General features: G+C 46.3%; 11 protein-coding genes across 11 annotated transcripts; 4 read left to right on the forward strand and 7 right to left on the reverse strand.

Annotated features, from left to right (window-relative positions):
• Positions 1-322: 322 nt before the first annotated feature.
• VTP21DRAFT_5476 (uncharacterized protein) lies at positions 323-1,274 on the forward strand (the record flags this gene model as incomplete). Its single annotated transcript, XM_069396001.1, has 3 exons — positions 323-520; positions 588-674; positions 741-1,274. The coding sequence occupies 3 exons, from the start codon at positions 323-325 to the stop codon at positions 1,272-1,274; spliced, it is 819 nt and encodes a 272-aa protein (XP_069248044.1).
• A 444-nt stretch (positions 1,275-1,718) lies between these two features.
• Positions 1,719-1,982, reverse strand: VTP21DRAFT_5477 (uncharacterized protein; the record flags this gene model as incomplete). The annotated part of the gene is made up of 1 exon (XM_069396002.1): positions 1,719-1,982. One exon carries the CDS (start codon positions 1,980-1,982, stop codon positions 1,719-1,721), a length of 264 nt encoding a protein of 87 aa, XP_069248045.1.
• Positions 1,983-2,471: 489 nt separating this feature from the next.
• On the forward strand, positions 2,472-3,789 carry VTP21DRAFT_5478 (uncharacterized protein; the record flags this gene model as incomplete). The annotated part of the gene is made up of 3 exons (XM_069396003.1): positions 2,472-2,519; positions 2,580-3,061; positions 3,135-3,789. The coding sequence occupies 3 exons, from the start codon at positions 2,472-2,474 to the stop codon at positions 3,787-3,789; spliced, it is 1,185 nt and encodes a 394-aa protein (XP_069248046.1).
• A 724-nt stretch (positions 3,790-4,513) lies between these two features.
• On the reverse strand, positions 4,514-6,262 carry VTP21DRAFT_5479 (uncharacterized protein; the record flags this gene model as incomplete). The annotated part of the gene is made up of 2 exons (XM_069396004.1): positions 4,514-5,699; positions 5,769-6,262. The coding sequence occupies 2 exons, from the start codon at positions 6,260-6,262 to the stop codon at positions 4,514-4,516; spliced, it is 1,680 nt and encodes a 559-aa protein (XP_069248047.1).
• Positions 6,263-7,245: 983 nt separating this feature from the next.
• VTP21DRAFT_5480 (uncharacterized protein) lies at positions 7,246-10,093 on the forward strand (the record flags this gene model as incomplete). Its single annotated transcript, XM_069396006.1, has 4 exons — positions 7,246-7,395; positions 7,561-7,716; positions 7,779-7,851; positions 7,911-10,093. 4 exons carry the CDS (start codon positions 7,246-7,248, stop codon positions 10,091-10,093), a joined length of 2,562 nt encoding a protein of 853 aa, XP_069248048.1.
• Positions 10,094-10,503: 410 nt separating this feature from the next.
• On the reverse strand, positions 10,504-11,066 carry VTP21DRAFT_5481 (mitochondrial 54S ribosomal protein bL19m; the record flags this gene model as incomplete). Its single annotated transcript, XM_069396007.1, has 2 exons — positions 10,504-10,910; positions 10,988-11,066. The coding sequence occupies 2 exons, from the start codon at positions 11,064-11,066 to the stop codon at positions 10,504-10,506; spliced, it is 486 nt and encodes a 161-aa protein (XP_069248049.1).
• A 272-nt stretch (positions 11,067-11,338) lies between these two features.
• VTP21DRAFT_5482 (uncharacterized protein) lies at positions 11,339-11,849 on the forward strand (the record flags this gene model as incomplete). Its single annotated transcript, XM_069396008.1, has 2 exons — positions 11,339-11,554; positions 11,628-11,849. The coding sequence occupies 2 exons, from the start codon at positions 11,339-11,341 to the stop codon at positions 11,847-11,849; spliced, it is 438 nt and encodes a 145-aa protein (XP_069248050.1).
• A 262-nt stretch (positions 11,850-12,111) lies between these two features.
• VTP21DRAFT_5483 (uncharacterized protein) lies at positions 12,112-12,748 on the reverse strand (the record flags this gene model as incomplete). The annotated part of the gene is made up of 4 exons (XM_069396009.1): positions 12,112-12,159; positions 12,232-12,403; positions 12,476-12,553; positions 12,624-12,748. The coding sequence occupies 4 exons, from the start codon at positions 12,746-12,748 to the stop codon at positions 12,112-12,114; spliced, it is 423 nt and encodes a 140-aa protein (XP_069248051.1).
• Positions 12,749-13,173: 425 nt separating this feature from the next.
• On the reverse strand, positions 13,174-14,349 carry VTP21DRAFT_5484 (uncharacterized protein; the record flags this gene model as incomplete). The annotated part of the gene is made up of 1 exon (XM_069396010.1): positions 13,174-14,349. The coding sequence occupies one exon, from the start codon at positions 14,347-14,349 to the stop codon at positions 13,174-13,176; it is 1,176 nt and encodes a 391-aa protein (XP_069248052.1).
• A 141-nt stretch (positions 14,350-14,490) lies between these two features.
• Positions 14,491-15,255, reverse strand: VTP21DRAFT_5485 (uncharacterized protein; the record flags this gene model as incomplete). The annotated part of the gene is made up of 3 exons (XM_069396011.1): positions 14,491-14,884; positions 14,956-15,049; positions 15,126-15,255. 3 exons carry the CDS (start codon positions 15,253-15,255, stop codon positions 14,491-14,493), a joined length of 618 nt encoding a protein of 205 aa, XP_069248053.1.
• A 3,096-nt stretch (positions 15,256-18,351) lies between these two features.
• Positions 18,352-21,382, reverse strand: VTP21DRAFT_5486 (uncharacterized protein; the record flags this gene model as incomplete). The annotated part of the gene is made up of 2 exons (XM_069396012.1): positions 18,352-21,057; positions 21,164-21,382. 2 exons carry the CDS (start codon positions 21,380-21,382, stop codon positions 18,352-18,354), a joined length of 2,925 nt encoding a protein of 974 aa, XP_069248054.1.
• Positions 21,383-23,396: the final 2,014 nt, after the last annotated feature.

Below are 23,396 nucleotides of genomic sequence, written 5' to 3' on the forward strand. Positions count from 1 at the left end.
CTTTGTACTGTACATTATTAAATTATATCCTTTCTGTATCTCAATTCAATCTTATCACCTGAAGGGAGCCGGGATATGTCATGGATATCTCTGTGATCCAGAATTCACATGTTCACACATTTTCCACCTGTTCCGCTTTTTTGCGATACACTAGTTTGCGCTCTGTTTTTCGCATTATCCCCTCACCATTTAGAGCATAAAACAATTCAATAATCTCCCGTCCAACAACCCCACTCATAATCTAGCGTCTTCGATCATCTCCAAAAAAATTTCCGAATCAAAAATTGTTGGTATACTGGGGAGAAAAGTCGAAAGATCCGAGATGTTGGTAAAACCAACTCAAACAAAGCCTCGCCGATTCACACTCCTTGCCCTCATAGCCGCCATCAGCACGATTGCTGGCCTTATCACCTACTGGTATCGGCGGCGATCGATGCGGCGTCTCTTGGGGGGTGGCGGAGACTCACAATCTGGCCAAAATCAGAGCAATAGAGGAACAGAGCATGTAAATGGTAACGTGGTGGGTATTTTGTCATTGGTAGTCGGGGATACAATATAGCCACTAATTACCTCTGCGGTGAGTGTAGAGGACTGAGGAATCATTCGGGTCACGGCTGTTAGGTGCGCTAAATACCCCACGGAGAAGAAAACCTATTACCATTAGTGTGAAAAATGTAACTGTCATTGTAATTTGGCGCTGGGATGCACTCCTTATTGACATTGGCTTTGCTCGTATCTAGACTGTACTTTGGAACCCTTCTCCGGATCCCACCACCCCTAACTATGCGTTTCTCGAAAATGCCGTACCCATTCTGCGTCATCTCTCGCAATATTATTCGGTGCATCTCATAGCAACCACAAGCTCCCAAATGGAGCGCGATCAGATTACCTCGCTTTTAACAAGCGCAGGCTTATTCTCAAAGGGAGGATTGGACCGACGAAGACTATTATTCTGTGAATCAGAGCAAGGAAAAGTGCATATAGTGCGACACCTTGAGAGTGCTGTGCACATAGAAGGTGGGGTTGGGAATGCAGAGGCTGCTAATGGTGAAGGGGGTAGTAGTAGCCGGGACGGAGGAGTAATAGCGCAGCTGAGTCAGCATGTTGGGAGGGTAGTGTGGGTGAAACGCTCTTCGAGCGACTCCAGGACAGGAAGCGCAGAGGGTGGTGAGAGGAGAAACGTAGAAGTCGTGACGAGGTTAGTGGAGAGCCTCTTTCTAAAAGAGACTGGGTTCAAGCTGCAGGCTCAGACGACAGCAGCCGGGCGAAAATAGCAACGCTTCTAATTTTTCTGTGGGATTTGTGAATACATTCATTTGAGGATTCTTGACTTAATTGCGATTTTTCTTTTCCCTTTTTCTTTTTTGCTTCATTTCATTTTGAAAATAAGAACCTATTCCCCTCCTAATTCTTGCCTCTAGAAAATAAAGCTGCACTTTTAGACATGATTGTTTTCTATACATCCACACCTTAGATTTAGGGGATGACACCACGTGAGTAACTTAAACAGGAATATATTAGTGTTCTCGCTGTTCTCTCGCCCATTCATTCCAAGTGCGGAAAGAAATGAAAGAGCGGGAAAACATGAGCTAGGCAAAGAGGCGTAATTAAGTACAAATACCACAGGAATATATACAACAATATTACAGTTTAACAAGTGAGAGAATTAAGTGTGGGTGATATTTTAATATGTTATCGTAAAATGGAATGAATTAATGTTAAGCTGCATTAATGGATATACGATCATAAGACTCCAGCTCCATTTCCATTTCATTTCTTGTAGCCTTTGGCTGTAGCTCTTCAAAAGGTGGAAAGGAGCAATATGAGTCATCACTCGATATGGAAGGGAACGATGCTAGTGTGGGGGTTTGCTCAGGGGAGGTGAGCGGAATAGCTTGAGAATTCGGGCGCGAAGTAAAGGAGAGCATTTCGCGGATGATAGCCGTTAGAGAAATGCGGCGATAGCTGTTTTGAGAGGACATTTGAGAATGAGAATTCTTGTTTTTGAGCAGGGCGAAAGAGAAAATAGCTGGTATATATAAGGAATTTTCAGAAGGATTTTTTGGTTGGGGAGAATCACGCCCAATTCCTCTGGCTAAAAAAAACTGGCCGCCGTTAAGAAATTTCGAGGCTTCAACAGAAGGTACAAACGGGTTGTGCCGTAGTAGAAGTAATGACGATTTTCTCCGCTTAGTATTTTCAGAGCGCATTGCATGCTACACAATTTTTTATAAATGGGCCAAGAATGAAAAATTACTACCGACCAAATGGTACGAAAATCCTAGACTTTCAGATGTGCTCTTATGACTGTAGTGGGGATTTAGGTTAGCACTTGATGAGGCGTCTAAGCCACACAAAATAAATAAACATGATGGAAATTTTTTTCTTGAACACCAGAATTTACTAGATCTTAAAACCATAATCGGGGAGACGATCGGGTGGGAACTCATTGAAAATAACCTAATAAAAAAATGAGTCAGGTCAATACTGTGTTTGTGGATGGGGATATCGGCTCCCAGGTAGCGTATGATTTGAATGCGGTGAGATGGTCTCTCTTTTCTAATTTCCGCTTTGAGTAGGTCGAGGAACTCGCGGGATACATCGCAAAGCTCAAGGGCGAAACCGAATCCTCTCTAGCCTCCACGCAAGATTATTCCGCATTGTGCGATGAGAGTATTGCGCTCCTCCAGGCCGTATCCGACAAGGAAATCGAGGGATGCTATAATCTCTTAATTACGCTTCTCATGCAACTCCCCTCCGACCAACTTCCCTCTCTCCTGTCACGTGTGCTCAGCTCCCTTGTATCCGATGATCGTGTGGACAAGACTGTGATTAAGATGCGTATTCTGTCGAATCTCTATAACACACTGGATGCAACCTCCAAATTACGGTATGATGTGTTTGAAGCCCTCCTAGAGATTGCGGCAAAAGGAGAGGAGTTGGACGTATTGATACCCGAATTGGGACAGCTGGAGGAGGGGCTAAGATCATGGGGTGTAGGAGTAGACAAGCGGCGAGAAATGTTTTTGTCAGTTAGCCAGAAGCTCCAAGACACGGATAGGTAATTCGACGAGACCACAAATCGAATATCATAGTTGAACTAATATATGAAACGTTTTATTGCCCGTTTTTAGCAAACTCTCGCTACAATTCCTGATCAAAGCCCTAGCAACCTTTGATGACGACGCGTCCGCCTCCCCCGATGCGGCTACCCAGCTGGCTATTAAGGCCACAGAGCAAGCGATCCGCCAACCCGATATTCTCGCATTCGACGATCTTCTCCGCCTGCGGGCCATCACTAAACTTTCCGGCCAACCGCTCTACGCGTTGCTGAAAATTTTCGCCAACGGCAATCTGGGAGACTACAAGGCATGGAAGCAGCAGAATGCTGGAATATTGGAGAAGCATAACCTGAGCGATGAAGACAACGTCCGTAAGATGCGGTTGCTCTCGCTCGCCTCGCTCGGTTCGGAGAACCTTGCGAATGAGATTAAGTACGATCGCATTGCGCAGGCCCTCGAGATTAGCGAGGATGAGGTGGAGATGTGGGTGATCGATGTGATCCGTGCTGGATTGATCGAAGCTAAACTCAACCAGGTCGCAAAGACAGTCGTGATCAACCGCTCCATGTTCCGGGCCTTCGGAAAAGAGCAGTGGCAACTGCTCTCCTCTCGGCTCGATGGATGGCGGCGTTCGCTCTCAGACGTGTTGCAAGTGATCGGGAACGCCAAGCTCATTGCCCAGCAGAATGTGGTGATGGATGTTGCGGTGAATGGCGATGCTCAATAAATCAAAAGAAAGAAAAAAGCGTAGATAAACGTGTTTATTATGTTGTTTGCATCGTGTTTTATGGTTGGAACTTTTTCTAAACTTTCCAGTGATATTGTAAGGGGGTTCACATACTACCGTTTTTCGTCTTTTCTATTCTTACCTCTCCGCTTTTTATTTGCAAATGTTAAACAAGAATAACTATGCCGTCATACCTTTTGGTTATAAAATATCTCCATTCTGCAAACCTATACCTATCCCATCAACAATGCACACCCCTAGGAAAAGGCACTGTTGCAAACCGTAGCCTGCCCACCTCTAGAGTGATTTTATTTTTTTTTTTAGCTTGGTTTGGCTATTCAAGCCCATTGTGTCAACGCAGGAGCAAAGATGGCTTAATCCGTCCGTGGTTGGTTATGCTGTGTTTGAGGTTTTCAAAAAGTGTCCTCAACGAATTCAACGCCCTTTTGAAGTGATATTTTTTGTCATACTAGAAGGTCTAGTCATGTAGGTAGCTTTATGAGAAAAATATAGAATCTTAAAATGATAAAAGACAATATATGTAAAACAGGGGGACGGTAGTCAAAAGAGAGTAGAAGATAAAAAAAAAATCTAACATACGAATGCCAAGAGAGTAAAAATAAAAATCTTACAAGTAGAGGAAGAAGGGAGCTTAGTATGACATAAGAACACAGGGTATATTGTATAATATAGTTCAATATAACAGCTAATACCATAAGAAAATTTAAAGCATTTCACTAGCGTCTCTCGCCACCTCTCCGCCCGCAATCAGCGCACCGCTATGATTATGGAAGTGAATATTATGATGGTGCCCGTAGTGGATGTGTCGCAGTTGACGCGGGTAGCCTCTCAGAGTCGCACTGCTAATCGTCGAATTAGTGCACAAGGTGGTAGGCATGAGCAGCTTGTTTTCGGTTTCGTCTGCATCTCCGATTAAAACCACTAATGAGGGCTCCAGGGACGCGGAGGATGAGTCGGGAAGAGTGGGCGTTTTGACTAGACCAGCGCGGGTAAGGGCTGCGTTGGAGGTGGAGAGTTGTCGCAAGCGCAACTGCCTCAAAGGGGAGGACAGAGGAGTGGAGGTGGGGAGATTGTTCACAGCGCCTGGTCCGCGATTTTCCCCTTCATTCTCCTCGTCACCCGCCCCCTCTTCTCTTCTCCACCTTTGGATAGTTCCCAGAATAGACCTCCTGATTCGTTTACCTCGCCCCAAGCTTTCGCCCTTCTCCGTCGACGGGAACGGCGCAGTCTCTGGGAGGGCCGAGAAGAGCGCTGCAATTCTCTCCTGCTCACGATTCCAGTGAGGCCGGCACAACCGATACTCCAGCGGCACCAGCTGTTCATTCTTCTCCACTATTCTTCCGCGAATGACGTGCGATTCAAAATAGGGTCCTCCGCAGAACCCACAGGTCTTGGCTTCGGAAAGATAGTCGATGAGTCGTGGTGGAATATTCGGAGGGACGCGCATCCCCTGACGAACGATAGTACGAGCGGCCAACTCGACCAGTGAAGGGGGGGAGTGCGTATGCTCGTGCACAAATTCTGTCTTGAGAGGGCAGTTTTCCAGGAATAGTCTCCTTAAGTACTGTAGCTTTCCGATGTCAGCGGGTAATGCAGTAATAGGATTGCCGCTCAAATCCAGATGTACAAGTGCTTTGAGATCACCCACGGAAGAGGGAAGGAAGCTCAGCCGGTTATGATTTAGAATAAGCATATCCAGCTTTACGAGGCCGTTGATCGTAGTTGGGAGGGTAGCGAGGTAATTATGTGAAACTTTCAGGTGCTCAAGTTTGGTTAGGCAGCCGATGGTGTTCGGAAGCGATGTGAGCCTGTTCATAGAGAGATCGAGCTCCTTTAAGTTCTTAAGCATACCAAATTCATCCGGTAAGGCCATCAACTCGTTGCAGCATCTACAAGGTCAATCAGTCAGTACCTATATTCTTTTCCAGGAAATACGCTAGCCTATGTCTGATGCTTACATTTCCAATTTAGTAATCATAATTAAATGCTTAATATTTGGCGATAATTGCATAATTCCCGCACCGCCCAGTGACAATGCCTTTCCGTTACCCAAATCTCCAAACGTGATGGTCTGTAATTGATCTTCTTCAAGCGCCTCAAGCTTTTCTTCACCATCTCCTTCTCGATTGTCCAGAGAATTAGCGCCAAAAGAAGTGAATGATGCCCATGAGATTCGGGATGAACGCCAGCGATTTGAACGTTGGCGTGAAGAACGATCCTCATGATGATGATATGAACGACGAATAGGAGATTGGGCGTAGATTTGCTCAGTTGGATCGCCATGATCGAGTAAATCCCCTGGTAGATGATGTTCCACTAATGTGGAAGCGGGGCGCTGTGATCGTGGGCTCTCTTCAATATTCTGCTGCTGGTGTTGTTGTTGCTGTTGTTTGGAGGGACGCGCATAGGCAAAGAGGAGCTCTTGTTGCTCCTTACTTAGGCTGTGTCCCATGATACCTGTTGTTATGTATGATTCCACCTAAACTCAGCTCGCGCTTTCACGCTCTCTTCTCCTCAGGAAGCGCCTTCGATTTCACCTCAATGCTATGCGAGAGGGGCTAAGAAACCAATAGCTTAGGGATGACAGGAAGCAGGCAGAGGATTTCAATAGCCAAAATCCTTCTCAGACTAACAAGGAAGCTGGGATGGAGTAGCAAATAAACCAATCGGCAGAGAGTATAAGAGTTGCGATTTGTAATGTTAGGAAAAGGCTCGGAGAGAGGGAGGATAAGGGCGTCTTAACAATGCAGTCATCAACTAACGATGGCGGGAAAGGCTGGGGAAAATCAAGGATGAAGCGGCTTAATAAAACAAGAAGAATAATATCCGAATCCCTGCCCTTTCTCTACATTACTCACCCCCACGCTAAAGAAAAATGAAAAAACCACACAAGAGCTTCTCTTCCTATTCCAGCAAAGCCCGATCCAGCAATCTAGACCAATGGCTAATAAGAGTTTCAAGTTAATAAATTTTTAATTTTCCGCTTCAAGAAAGGTTAGATTTTTTTTCGCTCCCTTGCTCAGTGGCCGGCATGAGAAGCAAAGGATCTCCTCGCCAAATGATCCCCATCGAAGCCATGCTGCTGTGCTTCTTGGGCCACCATACATGGGGCACAACCATCGCACCACCTTGGTGGTGATTAGCCCTCCTCTGAATGGGACGGGCCGCGAAATACGAAGGTAAGGCCGAGGATGATGGTCTTCTGGGGTGATTGGCTACGGAAGTTGGATGGGAATGTGTTCCAATAACGTGTGCTGAGCTAGATCACCTCTGAGATGTTGATGTATTTCTTTGAGTATACCCTCCCTGACCATGTATGAAATCCTTGGAAAATACAAAAATAAGGCATATAGAAAGTGGTTACGTCATCAATTTTCCTTCAAATTATATAAAAATTTTACCTCTTTATGAATATTAAGAAAATAATATCCAAAAATGAGCAGTGATGATCGGAAAAGGCCTGCTCTGGAGGAGACACAACTGGGTGTCTCCCCGGCACGCCCAATAAAGCGCCGATCTACGGGGTATGACTCCAAGCTCGCTTCATCGCCGCTCCACGACTCTGATCAATCAGGATACACAGAGGTAATCTATTATTCATATTTTTCAATAGCAGAGTGGGAACTTTCTCCATGCCGAGGGGAGAATGGTAAAACTGCTATTGGAAGATCATATAGATTAACGGATCCACATGTTTGCATCATTTGCGACTAAGCTGAGTACGTATTGATCTGAATCTTTATACCGTAGAAATGGATTGAAGATTTTCAAAAAGAGGCGATCTGGCGTCAATCACAAGAATATAAGAGAAGAGCTACGCGATGCGAGTTTCGCTTGAGCCGTAGCTCAACGCAACAGGCGGAGAAAGATGCCTACTTTAGCACTGCCAAGAATGCTTGGGAAGAGGTAAATCCATTGTTTTTTTCTCGGATTCTCACTCTTCGCTAAACTGCTTTTTTTAATGCTAGACAATGGGGTATCTGCTCGAACTACTTAAAAGAATAAACGAGGATTCGCGACTGAAATCCTTATTAAATAATGGTAAGCGTCGAAACAAGTCGAAAGCGCGCATGAATTTTAGATTGAATTATTCAATTTAGCAGGGAGTACCCAATCTGCCTCACTTTTCGCATACACACTCTCCGACACCACTCTCACCACCCACGATTCCCTAAAACATCTCCCGCCCATTGATACTTGCCAAGCCCTCATCGCCAGCCTCAACGACCTCCTCGCGGCATGGCTTAAACGTCGTGCTAAATTTGTGGACGATGCCTTATCGGGTGTGGAAGGCGATCTTAGTGCAGTCGAAAAACTAAAAGATGGCTATCGTGAGCTCAACCTGCGGTTTATGCACAAGCAGAAAGCCATGAACGAGTTGCAGGGGCGATGCCATGCCCTGGAAATGAGAAAAAAGGTGCTGGAAGTGGAGGGCGAAGTCTTTGGAGGGCGCATTAAAACGGCAAAGGGCTACTTGGATCAGATGCGTGAAGAGATTGGACAGGCAGCAAGCAAAGCGGAGAAGCTTGAGCCCAATTCCACAACCAACACACCCGCAGTAACAGGCGACCACACCGGCTCAAATGTCCCCGCCAAGGATACCAGTGGGGAGACAACTGTTACTGTTCCCCCCAATGGGGACGCGGCGGTCGTAGAAGCTCAGCAGCAGCAAAGAGAGCTACAACAGATGAATATGCAGCGCGAGGCGGAAATGCAACTTCTGGATGAAACACGTCAGAATGAAATTCAGGCGATGCATGAAGAGCGCGCACGACTGGACAATGAAGCTGCGCGCATTCGCTCGCAGATAGTTGGCCTGCCAGAGGAACGCATTAAAGAGACAATGCAGTATCGAACTCTACAGCTTGCTCTCGAAAATGTGTCTGCCCTCTGTGACGACCTGGAGGAACGGCTTCGAGAGGTGACCGCTTCACTTGAGGAGGAACGGCGGTCGAAAAACCAGCTCATCGAGGGAAACTCCATCCACCAAGGAGAACGAGAGCGCATGATTGAGAAGGAGATAAAAAAGGTGGAGGCCGATTTGGAGCGCGTGCAGGCCCAGAGGGACCAGTTGAAACAACAGGTGAACTCGCGGCAAGGGAAGGAAGAGGCGCGGCGGGCAGAGGTCGAAAGCCTGTTGAGGGCCGTGGAGAAACAGAGGGAGCAACTGAAGACGCTTCCCGCCGAGATTGAACGGTTGAGCGCGATGGCCAACGAGGTGGGGGGCGAGCAGTTCAAGCATTTTTTGGAGGAAGAGAGACAAAAGCTTGGGGAGTTGGAGAAGGAGGCGGACGAGGAGGAGTTGCGCGCCTCCGTGCTTCTCGTGCAACGGGATATTAAGCGACGGGCCCGGGAAGGACGGCTGGACGTAGACTCAGCCCACTCACGGGAAATGGAGCTAAGGGAGCAGGTGGAAGCGCTCGAGCGCACGCTCCGAGATTATGAGGCGCAGGTGACCGCCAGCGAGCTGGCCAAGCAGGTCTGCTCGGTAGGGGAGGCCATCGTGCAAGCCGATTTGAAACTGGCTTACTACGAGAAGTTTGAGCCGCAGCTTCTTGCGGAGATTGAGAATATTGGGCGTGCTTACGCCGCGTTCGAGGAGCAGGGCCCCGGGAGAGAGAGGGAAATCCGCCAGCGCGACGAGCGCTCCGGCAAGTTACGCGCGGAAATCTCCAAATATGAGCAGAAGATAGCCGAGCTGGCGTCGCAAGTGGAGCAACAATCGGAGGCCGTGGCAAAAAAGCGGCTCACTAGCGAGCGGCAGGCGGAGATGGTGGGGAGGCTCGGCGAGCGGGTGCGGGGGTTGGACGGGCAGATAGCAAACATAGAGAAAGAGGTCGTCCAGCGGCGGATAGAGCTTGTGGTGCAGCGGGAAGCCCTGCAGAACGCAAGTCGCATCGCGTCTGAAATGAAACAGCGCCTGCAGCAGAGTGAGGCACTCCTGGCGGAAGCTCAGCGTCTGCTCGCCGAGCGCACGCAACAGTGGGAGCATGAGGTCCGTGCTCGACAGCGCGCGGAGGAGGAGGTGGAATCCCTTCGTAAGCGAGCAGAGAAACTAAAGAACACGGACCGGAACGAGGAGCTCAACCGGCGGAGAAAGGAATATCTTGGGCTGCTCAAGTGCGCGGCCTGTAATATCAACTTCAAGACCCACTTGCTTGCACGGTGTTTGCACGTGTTTTGTAAAGGATGCATTGATAGTCGGCTGGAAACTCGGCAACGAAAATGCCCCGCCTGTGGTGAAAGTTTCGGGGTGAATGATGTGCAACGGTTTTATCTTTAACATCCCTCTATTTTTATTTTTTTTCTTTTCTTCCTTTCTTTCCCTCTCTCCTACTTCCCCTTCTCCCCTGTACCATTGTCGCTCTTCACCGTATAAAAAGGGTAATCCATCATAAGATCTTCCAAAAACTAGAGGTTAGGATTCTCTCATGTGTTTTATTAGTTAATGCTTTCTTATTTTCTTTTTCCTCATACATGTTGTGTCTTCTGCGGTGATTGTTTTTTTTTTTTTTTGCCAACTTTTCCACTCTTATCTTCTAATTTTTTAAACAATAAAACAGAGAAACACTTGAAAACAATACACAATGAAGTAGCAGTTCTATTAGAGAGGAGAGGTGGAGGCAAAGAAAATGGCTTGAAAGGAAAATAGCAGAGCAAGAAATAACATACAGGGCATCATCGCGACGAATCTTATTTCTTCTTCCCAGCTGCAGCTTGGAGGGCCTTCCCCCCGCGCTCTCTTAAATAGTAGAGCTTCGCCCGTCTGCTCTTGGCAGCCCTTTGCACCACTCGGATATCCTTCAGGAGAGGCGAATAGAGGCTAAACCGAACCTCCACTCCCGTCTTCAATATATGGTTCCGCAAGGTAAAGCATGTGTCTACGCCTTTGCGCCGAATGGAGGTCAGGATACCCACAAAGGAGTTGGTTGTGTTGCGGGCAAGGGAAAGGTATGATTCGACGACGAGCACGGAGCCGGGGAGCACACGGTCTGGATTCGAGCGGTGGAAAAGAGCGGTACGGGCACCAGTGGGGTCGAGGGATTGAATCTGACGGGTTTGCAGGGTAACCATGGTATTGCCTGAGGGTTTTGTGGAGGCTAGCAACCATGGGGAGGAAATTCGGATTATCCTTTGATCCAAACATCCTATACATCAATAAAAACCAAAAGTTTACCTTGAGAGGCTGTGGCTACCTGCCTGGAGAGGGTAGGCGCTCTCCGTGCTAGGCCGAGTATATTCCCGAGTTTTAACATGGATGGCTACTTGGACGATCTGATCGCGATCAACTCGTGGTGTACTCTTGTCGAAAGTTGTTTACAAATACTGTGCCACCCCTATTGCTACCACTCTTTCTCGATTTAAGAAATCTGAAGTCCCAATTCGAAATTAAATCGCACGTACGCCAGACGCGTTTCGAGTCGAAGTGGCGCTTTTCACGTTGAATACTTTTTTTTTCTCCCTACGATCGATTTTCTAGCTCCAGCAACCCCAACTTGCTTCCTCGACACAACAGAGACTGATCAGAATGTCGTTCCATCTCCCATACGTGAATCCCTTCGCTGTCATAGTGGGCACCCTTTTCCGCTTTTTCTTAAACATGTACTTCTACTCACCCTATGGTTTTGGGACACCGTGGATGGAAGCGATGCGCGCCGACAAAAATGACCAGAAATTCCCGCAAAAGGAGGACTTTTCAATATCGAGGGCCCTAAGCATCACCGGTGCTGTTAATTTGATAGAGGTAAATCGGAACTTCCCCTGCTCCTGGTTCAAAGACATCATATTTAAGCCATTACTCTAATTGCTTTTTGTAGACCTATTTCCTAGGGCTGATTATGAATCTCGCACAGGTATACTCCTTCAATCATGCGGCACAAATTGCGCTGTACCTATTCGTTGCCGTGCAACTGTCGAAGCTGCAAGGCGAATTGACATGGGAGGGAAGGCCCTTGTCCCTCATTAAGATTAAGACTGCAACATCACTTATGGAGCTAATTGCTCTGTGCCTCTTGTTGCATGCAGTGGGGACATACTAGTTTCCGCTATACAAGTGTATGTAATATGATCCATTTCGGCTTTCCCTCTATTCATTACTCGCTCCTTTTGTGTGTGTGCCGATATACTACTTAGTGTTTATTATCTTAATGCGTGCGTTTAACTCTCTCACTATAGTTAACCTTCCTCTTTATTTCCTCTTTTGTCACGCTAACACAAGAGGGAAAAAAAAGCTAGCGTATTGAAGTGATTTTTATCTATTTTTCATTGGAATAAATAGTTTCTGATTCGTTTGCACGGCGGCTACTGAGACTTCATGGCCACTGCCTTAATCTCGATGAGAAGCTTGGGCTATTCTCATTCAAATCCACATCAATGTCCTTCAGAAGATAGCCAACATGGCTCGATTAAAATAACACCTACCGAAGGCAATTCCTTGACCGCCACCGTGGTGCGTGCAGGTCCGGTCTCGGCATTGAAATACTCGTTATACACTTCATTGAACCCGGCGTAGTCGCGCATGTCAACCAGAAACACTGTGAGATCTACTAAATCGGTAAGGGAGGCGCCGGATTGTTGGAGAGTATCTTTAATGCTATGAAGATGGGATAAAAAGAAGAGGATGAGCAAACTTCAAGAGAGCGTGGGAAAGAAGGAGGATGGCCACTTTTCGATAACGGCGCGAGTCTGTTTGCGGATGTCGAGCTGGAGCTCTCCGTCAGGCAGTTGTGACACGCCTTCATACCTAGAATAGACGGTCAATTATTAAAATACAATTCAGGAGGAAACAAGCATGAATGCGGTCGAGGAATTACGTGTTGTCAGGACGACGGCTGCTGGTACCCGAAATGTAGATCCACGGGCCTACCACGCGGGCGTGGGGGTAGTTGGCAAGGGACTGTGCGCGGTTTTGAAGGATAAGATTGCTTGTTGTGGACATGGGAGGATTCACAGGATGGGAAAACTCTCCAAAGCGCCTTCCAATTCACTGAACGAGGGAGGAAAATTACAATTCAAGAAATCGATACAAATGCGGAAGCGGCTTTATTTTTATCTACTATGGATTGGAGAGAAAAGCAAAGAGGGAAAGGGGAAAAACGAAAGGAAGAGAATAGAAGAATACTCAAACAATGTAAACGAAAAAAAAAAACAATGATAATAAAACAAGGGAAATGATGGAGGGATGGGAGAGGGAGCGCGGATATTTTTTGAGATGAAACCATAGAAGCAGACACTGTTTTGAAAGAAGTGAGAAAGAAAGAAAAATGAAAAAAAAAAAAATACATTGAAAGCTATAAATAGGAAAAGTATAGGATCACGGCAACAATACGGTTCGTTTTTTTTTTGGACCTATATCCCAGTGGCCTAGCCTTGCACGCTGCTGGGCAAGCTGCCCAAGAGCTCGGGCGGGAGCTCACCATCCTGTAGCGGGCAATTGAAGCTTGCGCTTTCTTGGAGGGTTGGGGATATGGTGAAGAAGAGGATGCGCAGGTACAGGATCAGGTTGTAGTTCACGGTCAACTTCTGCTTCGGCCCGCCGGTGAACCCGCACTTGGAGGCGATGTCGGCGAGCACCGCTTGCGCATTAGGCATGTCCGACGTGTATTGAATCGAGAAGGGGAAGTTGAGCTCCGTCGTGGACTTGGGGCCAAAGTAGACGTCAGTCAGGTTACCGCCTCCGACGGGCACCCCGCGGCTGCCGGCGCTTGCATTGGGCACGGGGTAGAAAGCCTCGGCCTTGATCATGGAAAAGCTGGCGCCGAAAATGTTGGGGTTCTCCACCGAGACGTCCAGGCCCATGTTGATGCTGAAGTTTCGGCCCTGGGCGAGATAGGTCGGCCGGCCGTCGGGACTTGGGCCGGTGCCTTTGAAGTTGATATTGGGCTGCTTGAAGGTCGCAGCCAATGCCCCAATCACAATGATCAGAATGATCAGAAGCACGAGGCACCCGCACCCGACGAACCGCAGCCAAACCGGGCAGCAAGGGCAGCACCGTGAGCAGAACTGGCGCTTTTTCTTGGCCATCTCCTTTTCGTTTTGCTCCACGTCGTCCCGGTCGTCGTCTAGCATGGTGGTGTATCTCCAACCGGGAGGAGCGACTCCAGCTGGAAGATTTGCATAGGATGGATCGCTCGGAGGGGATGGATCTCCGTGCGCCAGGGGGGTAGCACTGGATGGGCGATCGTAGAGCGGCTCCTCGGATGTTGCCGGAGAAGAGGCATGGCCCATCCACTTCGACGTTGAATGGCGATGAGGGGGAGGGGGAGGGGGGGGAGATGACGATTCATCGTAATCAGGATATGGAATGGGGGCTACGCTGTGGTAGTCATTAGGGTAGGCGGGATTAGCATACGTGGCGAGGGGAGCAGGCGCCAGAGGATTCTGTGGGTAGGCCAGATTCTGCTGGGGAGCTGCAATGTAGGTTGGCGCATAGGCATTTGACGGGATGTCGGCCTGGCCGTAGTCACGGGATGGACGTCTGCCTTCTAAGCTGGACCGATGGTCGCGGAAGCGCCGGTAGTCGTCGCGGTAATTCGACATTGGCGTTGCTGGGGGGAGGCGGGGGGAGCTAGCGGAGAAGGCGGGGGGAGAGGGCGGTGGAAGCAGAGAGAGAGGGAGAGGAAGAGCTGGCGACGAGAGCCGGAATAAGAAAGGATTACTGATTGCAAATCCAACGAGCAATTAAAAATAGAAAGAGAGCCAAACCTTTTCGCCCCTTTTTGTCCAACCAACCACGATCAGCAACCGCTCTTTTGAGCGAAAATTAAAACGGCTGATATCACTGGTGCATTTCGAATGGAAGAAATTCAAAGTTTCTATCGCACAAAACTTCTTGGCCCGTTGCTTGCCGCCCACCGCCCTGGGATCGGGCGAGCGCGCCGACCGGGTTCGGCTGTCTCCTAAGCAGCCGCGCCATCGCCGAATGCTTGCGTCGAATGCTGTCGTCATCCAAGCTGCCGATGCCCGCGCGCATTGCACTCTATGAGTTAATGCGGCCTCTCCGCGGGATCGCCGCGATCTTTTTAGAAAGATGGCCCGCCATGGAATAGAGGGCGCCACCTGGAACGCGAGGTAGCTGGGGCGCCTCCGACCAAGACGATCCGCTCAAGGGGGACAGCGACTCTGGGCTTGCTTTGTAATCCTTACCGGCTGCACGCGGCTACTCCGCGCCATCGGCCTAGCCATAGATGCTTGAGTTTGCCCTGGCCATCGATCGGGCTATTGGGCTCTGCAATCCACGCTATCCGGTGATGAAGAGAGCAAGCAGGCCACTTGGAGGGCGGAGATTGATGTCATGGCTATGGCGAGTAAGAAACACTCCAAGTCGAATCGGGGCCAGCCTACCCCCGAAATAGTATGCTGAGATTTCCAAACGGGTTTTAAATCTTGGGAGCCAAGCCCGGCTCCATGGGCCAAAGGAGGCGGCCCATCTGCGAAGAAGCTCATAGTAAGGGCCAAGTGTACGCTTCAGCTGAGCTCATCCGAATCCACTCTTTCCCTCTTGGCCGTAGCGGTGAGTTGACGGGTGCCCGGCTGACCCAAGCACGCTTGCCCTTCTTTGTTATGGAATCAATCTGAAACCTAAGAGATAATAATTCCTTTATAGAGGAGTTGAAAGCCACCGTTTCCAATGCTTCATACACAAAAGTATACTCAAGCTTATTCACCCTCGCCAGCCTAAGTCTCTTGCCGCAGAGAGTTACATCTTCTCACCCATGCTAATTTCAATAAATGAAACGCTTGTATTTTATGTATCACCAATATCCCTCTCTTCTCCGACCTATAGAGTTTAGATGAAAGAATTTCCGCAAACGCACCAGAGTAGCGCTCTGCCCAACGGGCGGATCCTTGTTGGAAGCAGCATGCTAGGTTGGCTAAAAAATGCTTCCTCGAGAAACGTGGAATCTGGAACATATTCTTTAGGGCTCTAAAATGGGATACAATCTCTTTTCGGAACAAAAATTTTTAGAGAGGCGAAGAAATAGGCGTGATGTTAGAAAGATCAGACGTCAAGTGCTACCCCATTCATGATGCTTTCATCTATCTCAATATAGCCTATGATGAAGGCGACATAACAGGTCAATCCTGAGCGCTACCACACCCCTCCAGCTCAGTTCTCTCAACCATGCTGGTTTGGTGTGGGAAAATCCGCTTTGAAGTCAACGGATTGACAGAAAAGTATGGGCTGCAGGTGGCATATTTTTTCGATGCAAAAGTGCTTAACTATTTTAAACCATGATAATACGCAAGAGGGCTTGAAGTATGAAATCTTCAACATGCAAAGGAGCTTGAAGAACGAGAACTTCGCTATTCAAAACTGATTGAGAAGCAATTCCTCGAGCCAGAAAAAGATCGTGAGGAGAGATATTTATGAGAGGTTGAGAAGCTTCTACTCGAGCATCAACACGAACTTGAGGAACAGTCCGCCAAGTACATTCACTAAACTGATGAGGTAGAGAAGCGTGCATGGAAGGAGACTTCGGCTACGCATACACCTCCTAGACGAACCTCAATTGATTCGAAACTTGATCACCAACCAGTCAAGGTTAATCCGCCTAACCATGACGCCAACTTTTAATACAATGAATAGGCCAATCAAGTTGGCCTTAAGGAATGTTTTCATTAGTGCTAACGGATAGTCCCGGCAGAAATTCGGAATCCTCTCATCACTCATTCCCTCTCATTATCATCGGGCAGTCCGTTGGGCGCGTTTGAAGACTCTCATAGCCTCTGAAAGCGAGATGGGGGTGGATAGTTTAGAAAGTAGATGATCTTGTTATTTTCTTGCTACGGTGGGCAGATAGGAGCCAAGTGTTTCCTTGGTCGCGTACTGGGCAGCTGCAAGAAGAATGCCTTCGAACAAATCAACCATCTCCTGCAGCTCCTCGAGGGATTTTTTTTTTTGTGGTGTAGCTAGTCTTGCAACGCGGTTATAACACGACCAAGTTCTTTTTAATTTTCTTATTAATTGCTTAACCTTCCTATTATATACTTATTGAACACAAGCTTATTTATTGGTGTATTAAGGTTTTACTCCAATACTCCCGAGATTCTATTTATAGTCAATCTTTTTGCTTTATTTTTCCTCACCTCTAGAATTCTATTAGGATTTGTAGCATATCTAACAGTCTCAGAACTGATACAATATCCCACTGTTTACGGAGAAATAGCGCTATGAGTGGGCTTTTCAATGGTGCAAAGCTTTTGTATATTGGAGTCGTTTCTGATGGAATATTCGGGTTGAATTTAAAAACATTAAGTTGTCAGTAAACTTTTGTGAGTCACAGTATATACTCGATGCGATATCGTAATAATGTTGAGGATTATTGGCGTAATTATTACACTGATGCAGTAAGAGCATAAAATTGTCTTAATTTCCTTTAAGGTAGAGTTATATTTAAACATAAATTTTCTTGAGGCATATGTTCAAGCTGGTCATAATGCAAGATATCTTAAATGATCAAGTTCAATGGTTATAAAAGGATGCTTTGCAAAGATTGAGGTGAGCTATTTCAAAATGCCTAATATTTCGAAATCTAGCTGCCAAATTTTTTCTCCTTTATATAAGCATCACGAATAACAAATTTATTCTTATTCTTCTGGTTAATATAGTTTTATTTCCACCCTGGTTATCGGGAAGAAAATTCTATGTTAACATTTGTACGGTAGGCTGGAGAGTGGTCCAAGGATGTTTATGATCTAGGATACTTTACCACGCGTAGTTCGAAAAAGTTTATGACGTAGCGACACTAGATGGATGCATAGGCTGGATACAAAGAGGGAGAGTATTCCATGTGTAACATATATATTTTGTTGCCTAGTGGCTGGCAAGGAAAAAAATGATATATGTTATCATAGAAGTGAAAGCATAGGAGGGTGTTGTAATATGATTTATTTTTCCCCGGTTTCCATATTCACTATGTCGATATTCCTTGTGAATTAATGAATAGTTATCTGGCATCTTTACTAAAAAGTCCTTAGAATTTAAGCAGAGTTTACTTAGGGTGACTTCTTATAGAGATAACTTGAAGGACCAGTTGTAGTAAAATTGCAAAAACATGTAGGTTAGAGAGAATGAGCATGCGTATCTATGAGTCGCTTTGCGGTCTGTGGCGGGGTGTTGTGGGACAGTATCCGCCAGAGGAAATCTTAAAAAAGCTAGTTAGAGTAATACTTCTTTGGATGAAGGATTCCATCCCAGAGTCAAAGTGCTCTCAGTTTTCCGCATGATACTGGGTTCGTTCACGCCAATCGGATGAAACACAATTCCCATTCAGTTTAATACACGCGTCAAGCTAGTATATTTTTACGCTTGAGCTGTCGTATACGCTAGGCTCAGCAAAAGAATTAATAATGATTTGCCACTGCAAAATCCGCCAATCCAAACGATCAGAGATAAAAAAATAAATATGAATTCTATTTAACAGAAAAGAAAAAAAAAGTACCTAGCTTTTAGATACAGTCTAGTCACAAAATGCGTTAATAAAATATAGGGCTAGACACTGAATACAATGTGAATAAATAAAATCTGCCTTTATACAATCAATGACTTTGACCTGAAAGTACACGGGATACATGCTGGGTCTGTACGCTCTGAAATCGTTGCAATTCTGCTGGAGGCATACTGAGTCGTTTGCCAGTCTTGGTAATAAGCTTACCCGCGGCAGCAAATAGCTTAGCAAAGTTGCGCCTGGGTCGCTCATAGGGTTGTAAACGAGGGGCATAATAGGAACTCTGTGTAGACGGAGCAGGTCTCTGAAGCTGTGCACTAGAGCTAAGGGACACCTCTGGTATCTTGCTGAGGTAATACCTGTCATGGACGAAGGAAAATACAAACGCGGTTGCGAATTTGAGTAGATCCAGCGGGAAAAACCAGCATATGTTCCAGATCCATGCTGCGCCTGCCCAGCCCCAACCACATCCTTCTAATTGTGTGAAGCCCCAGTTGGCATAAACTGAAATAAAAGTGGCTACCAGCTGGGCTACAAGAAATGCCATGCAAAGCAAGATAGAGGGGGGCTCTGAGTAGAAGTTCCATGAGAATCCCTGGCTACGTGTCACAAAAATAAGTGCCTGACTAATGGTGGACACTTGCAAATACATGACGGAATGGAGTCGAAAGTCATTTGCGTCGGTGAACGGCACGAGACCCCAACGATCAGTGAAGAATGAAGTTTGGGTGGCGACATAAAAGAAAATAACACTGGAAAGGGAGAGGTAAAGGCCGTAGACAATGGCATAAGTAAAAATCTCGAAAAGGTTCCAATTGTTCGGTTCTTTGGAGGGCTTGACGCGGTCTTTTGAGATGGTGAGAATGGTTCCGTCATTGAGAATGGCCAGAATGAGTACCATAAATGGTGGGAAGTCGAACCGAAAGGCAAACAATAGAACGGCAAACGAGACTACAACACGAATCGTGACAGAACAGGTATAGATGGAGTAGTTACGCATGCGCTGAAAGATCTGACGGCTACCATTGAACGCCTTAATTATCACCGACAAGCCGGGTTCAGTGAGAACAATATCTGCCGCGGATCGCGCTGCATCGGAACTATCCGCCACCGCCACACCCACATTGGCTTTAGCAAGAGCGGGAGCGTCATTTACGCCGTCTCCGGTCATGGCTACCATGTGACCCATCTTTTGCAAACGCTCAACGATTTCGTATTTATGTTCCGGGTAAACGCCAGCAAAGCCGTCTGCGGCAAGCACCAACTCGTCAATACTCTTATGTTCGGGGGGAAGCATCTCCGTGTTATTAAGTAGCTTGCTATTGTACATGTTAGTACCCATGCCAAGATTGCGACCAGTTTCCTTGGCAATAGCAAGCTGATCCCCAGTAATCATCTTGACATGCACACCAAGCGAGAGAGCACGATCAATTGTCTCCTTTGTATCATGTCGGGGAGGATCATGCAGTGGCAGAAGCCCGATGAGCCGGAAACCGTTCCCTTGGTCCGTAGTCCCACCATCCGGGACATCTTCTTCGGCCACGGCGAGAGAACGGAGACCACGCACGGCGAATTCATCGACGTCTGCCGTTAGGCGCATTTCCAATTCCTCCGTCTTGTCACGAGAGCAAAGGTCAAAGATGACGCGAGACATTCCCTTGCTTACCCGGTGGATGGTATTATCTTTCATGTTTCGATAGGTCACCTCGGTACGTTTATCTACGGGATTGAAAGGTTTGAAGTCCAACACGTCGATGCCTTCGTGGGCAAGTGTGGGGTCGGAAAGGGATCGTACAATGCATGCATCGATGGCATCTTGATTCTCGATACGAGAAGCATAGGCAGCCATGCGCAAGATATCATCCACTGAGTAGTCGCTGTATTGCTTGATAAGTTCGTGGTTAACAGTCAATTCATTTAGTGTCAGGGTACCGGTTTTATCCGAGCAGAGAATGGTGACACCAGCCAGCTCTTCGATGGCGCTGATGCGGGTAACGATAGCCTTGTCCTCGGCGAGTTGCTTAGCACCGATCGCCAGAGTAACGGAAAGCACGGTAGGCATGGCAATAGGGATGCCACCGATCAAGAGAACAAGAAGATTGTTGATACCGCGACGATATTCATAATGAAAACCAGCGTACATGACTAATATTTCTGTAACCAGGAAGATAGCGATGGAAACAATACAGAAGGTTCCAATTTTTGCCAAGACCTGTTGGAGATGGCCCATTCCGTCGTTTGCATCCTGCACAAGTTCAGCAGCTCGTCCGAAAAAAGTGTGAATACCTGTGCCAATCACTACCGCTTCCGCCTCGCCTTGTTTGACGGTGCTTCCGCTAAAGATTTCATCGTCAATCTCCTTGCTGACCGGCAAACTTTCTCCAGTAAGAGCAGCTTGATCAATGGAGACATTGACTGCTTTGATGAGGCGTGCATCGGCGGGAACCACATCGCCCAGCTTTACACTAATTATATCACCTGGTACAAGCTCTGCGGCCTCCATGGTTTTCCACCCGCCGTCGCGCTTTACCTTTGCCTGGGGAGCGAGAGAATCCATGAGTGCTTTGACAGCACTACCGGCTCGCCGCTCTTCAATGAAACCAATGATCGAGTTTCCGATCAGCAAGAGAATAATGCCAACAAAATCTTCCCAATCGGGGGGTTTTCCTTCTCCATTGCTAAGAGCAATGGCGACGACAGCGGCCGCCTCCATTACCCAGGATAATGGATTCCACATAAATGATAAGAATTGAAAAATAGGATTGGTTTCCTTTTGCTTGAGCTCATTCCGTCCAAACTAAATTTAATGGAGAAAGCAAAAATGAGAAGAGGTCAACATTTCAAATTATTCGTATTTTTATGACTCTCCAAACGCAGAGAGTCAGCTCGGGAAAAAAAGTCACCTTCTCGATGCGGAGTTTCGCGTCCTCGCTGGTTAGACCCTTATTGCTAGTCTTTAACAGCTGAAAGATTTGTTCGGTCTCCATATTCTCAAGATTAAACTTTTCTTTATCATACAAATCTTCGACGGCGATATTCTCACTAATAACATCGATCGTGACGCTCTCCGAATTCGATTCAGCTTGCTCGCTGGAGGCGAGCGTTCCATTAGGTGTTGTCATAGCCCCCGGGCTTTTAGTATCCTCAGTTTAGAGCGCAAGGAGTATAGAGATAGGGTGGATGGGATTTTAGTGAAGGAGAGGGAGGTAGAGATGGCACCGTTTTATAGGAGAGAGAGCTCAAAACTAATGTTAGCCGGAATAATGTACATGAAACTGTGGCAACTCTTGGTGGCAATTAGCTTTTTTTTCTGGCCCAATTTCTGAAAACGGTAATTGGCCAAGAGCTTTGTGTAGGCGGTTCAAACCGAGGCAAAAGATATGATTTTGCTGCGCCTCTTCATCCCCCTTCTGCACTATTGGGGTGCCAAGATGTATCGGAGGTTTTCGGATATCGAGAGGGAATTTCAGTTCTAGAAATCAGTCTAGCCTAACCGGGTCAATGATGTTCCCTTTATTCAGCAGGGAGAACATTACTAATAAGTACTCAAGGAGGAAAATTATTTATCTCCTCGAGAGTACTTATCAATGCATATGTAAGAATAGGCATGTATCAGATATCAAGGTCCACCATAAAGATAACAAGTACGGGCTTCGTTATAGCAAAAATTACAATAGGATATGCATCGAGTGAGTGAAATAATCGAACCAATATCCTAAGCAAATATTACAATTAAACAAATCAACTGGAGTCATTAAATGATAGTGTAAATGTAGAGAACCTTTGGGGAAAAGAGTGAGAGCTTTTAATTTTTCTTTATTTCATTTTCGATCGCGGGGTTTTGTGGCTTTCTACCCAATTGCATATTGTGAGGGGGGTTTTTAGTTGGAGAGAAAGATTTAACTCCGTATGATTTATTACAATCTCAAATGTCATATAAATCAATTAAATGATGACGTAGCTACGTAGAGAGAGATTAAAAAGATCTGATAGTAACCTATGTAACAATGTAACATAGGTCATTGATTGTTCTTTTGGAGATAGAGTGATGCTTGAAGTGGATTAGACATTTTATTAGCGGTTATAGATCTATACCACAAGGGCTATAGTATTGTCTCTCCTCCTCCATCTATACCCATTTATTCCTCTAAATGCCTAATAAACTGCATAATCAGAGCGCCAATTTCATAATCCGTTTGCATAATCCCTCAATATCTAGCGCTCGCCCAAATGAGTCAATTCTTGACTTTGCCTTTTAATATGCATTTAACCCTGGTGTTATCTTCTCCTCCCCCTCCTCCTCATGTTTCGGAGGCCGCTTCGTCATCCGCTTATCCTTCTTCGTAAGTGTTTTCTGGTTGACTTCGACTTTTTCGTCTCCTGCAGAACCACTATACGAATAAATCACCTTGTTCTCGTAGGAAAATGAGAAGAAGGTCGAATGTCTTTTTTAATTCTAATTCATTTCTCTAGCAATTGTGTTTTTCCTTTATTAGCTTATCTTCTATCTAATTTCCCATGAACACAAGATATTAAGATCACTATGCGGGCTCGAATAAATAGTCACTAAGCAAAACTTACATATAACTAATTGCTGAAAATGCATACACCTGAACTGGTATTACTACTTTCCTCTAAATTCATAAAAGAACTCAACCAAATGTCGAGCAGAAGAATAGTGGTGTTTGCAATAATGAAAGCCAGGGCATGATATCGAAGCCAATGAGACTAGGAAATAAGACAAAGTTTGTGTGGGTCGAGTTGTATAAAAATGGATATGAAATCAAAAGTTACTATAGTAAATTAAAGATATTTATAACTATATATCTGTGATTGCAGCCAGTGGTCTGTCGAACCAATTTTTAGTATGTCAACTTTTGTTTGCGCAGCATCTGGGGATCTACTCTTTCCAATAGCAAGAGCTGTATAAATGAAGGTGAATACTTAGGTCTTAATCTATCGAATGTAAGAAGCTATCCTAAGTTGATTAGCATGTGAGGAGCGGTTCGTATTGCTGAATTAATGTTCTAAAATCTACTCTCCAACATTCGGCCATCCTCTTTTAAAAAGTGATTATACTGACCGTTTAAGCCCTTCCTTTGTCTCAACTAATGATGCACAAGCATTTCAAGACCA

Source organism: Calcarisporiella thermophila (assembly GCF_041956535.1).
Source record: "Calcarisporiella thermophila strain CBS 279.70 unplaced genomic scaffold VTP21scaffold_22, whole genome shotgun sequence".
NCBI lineage: Eukaryota > Fungi > Calcarisporiellomycota > Calcarisporiellomycetes > Calcarisporiellales > Calcarisporiellaceae > Calcarisporiella > Calcarisporiella thermophila.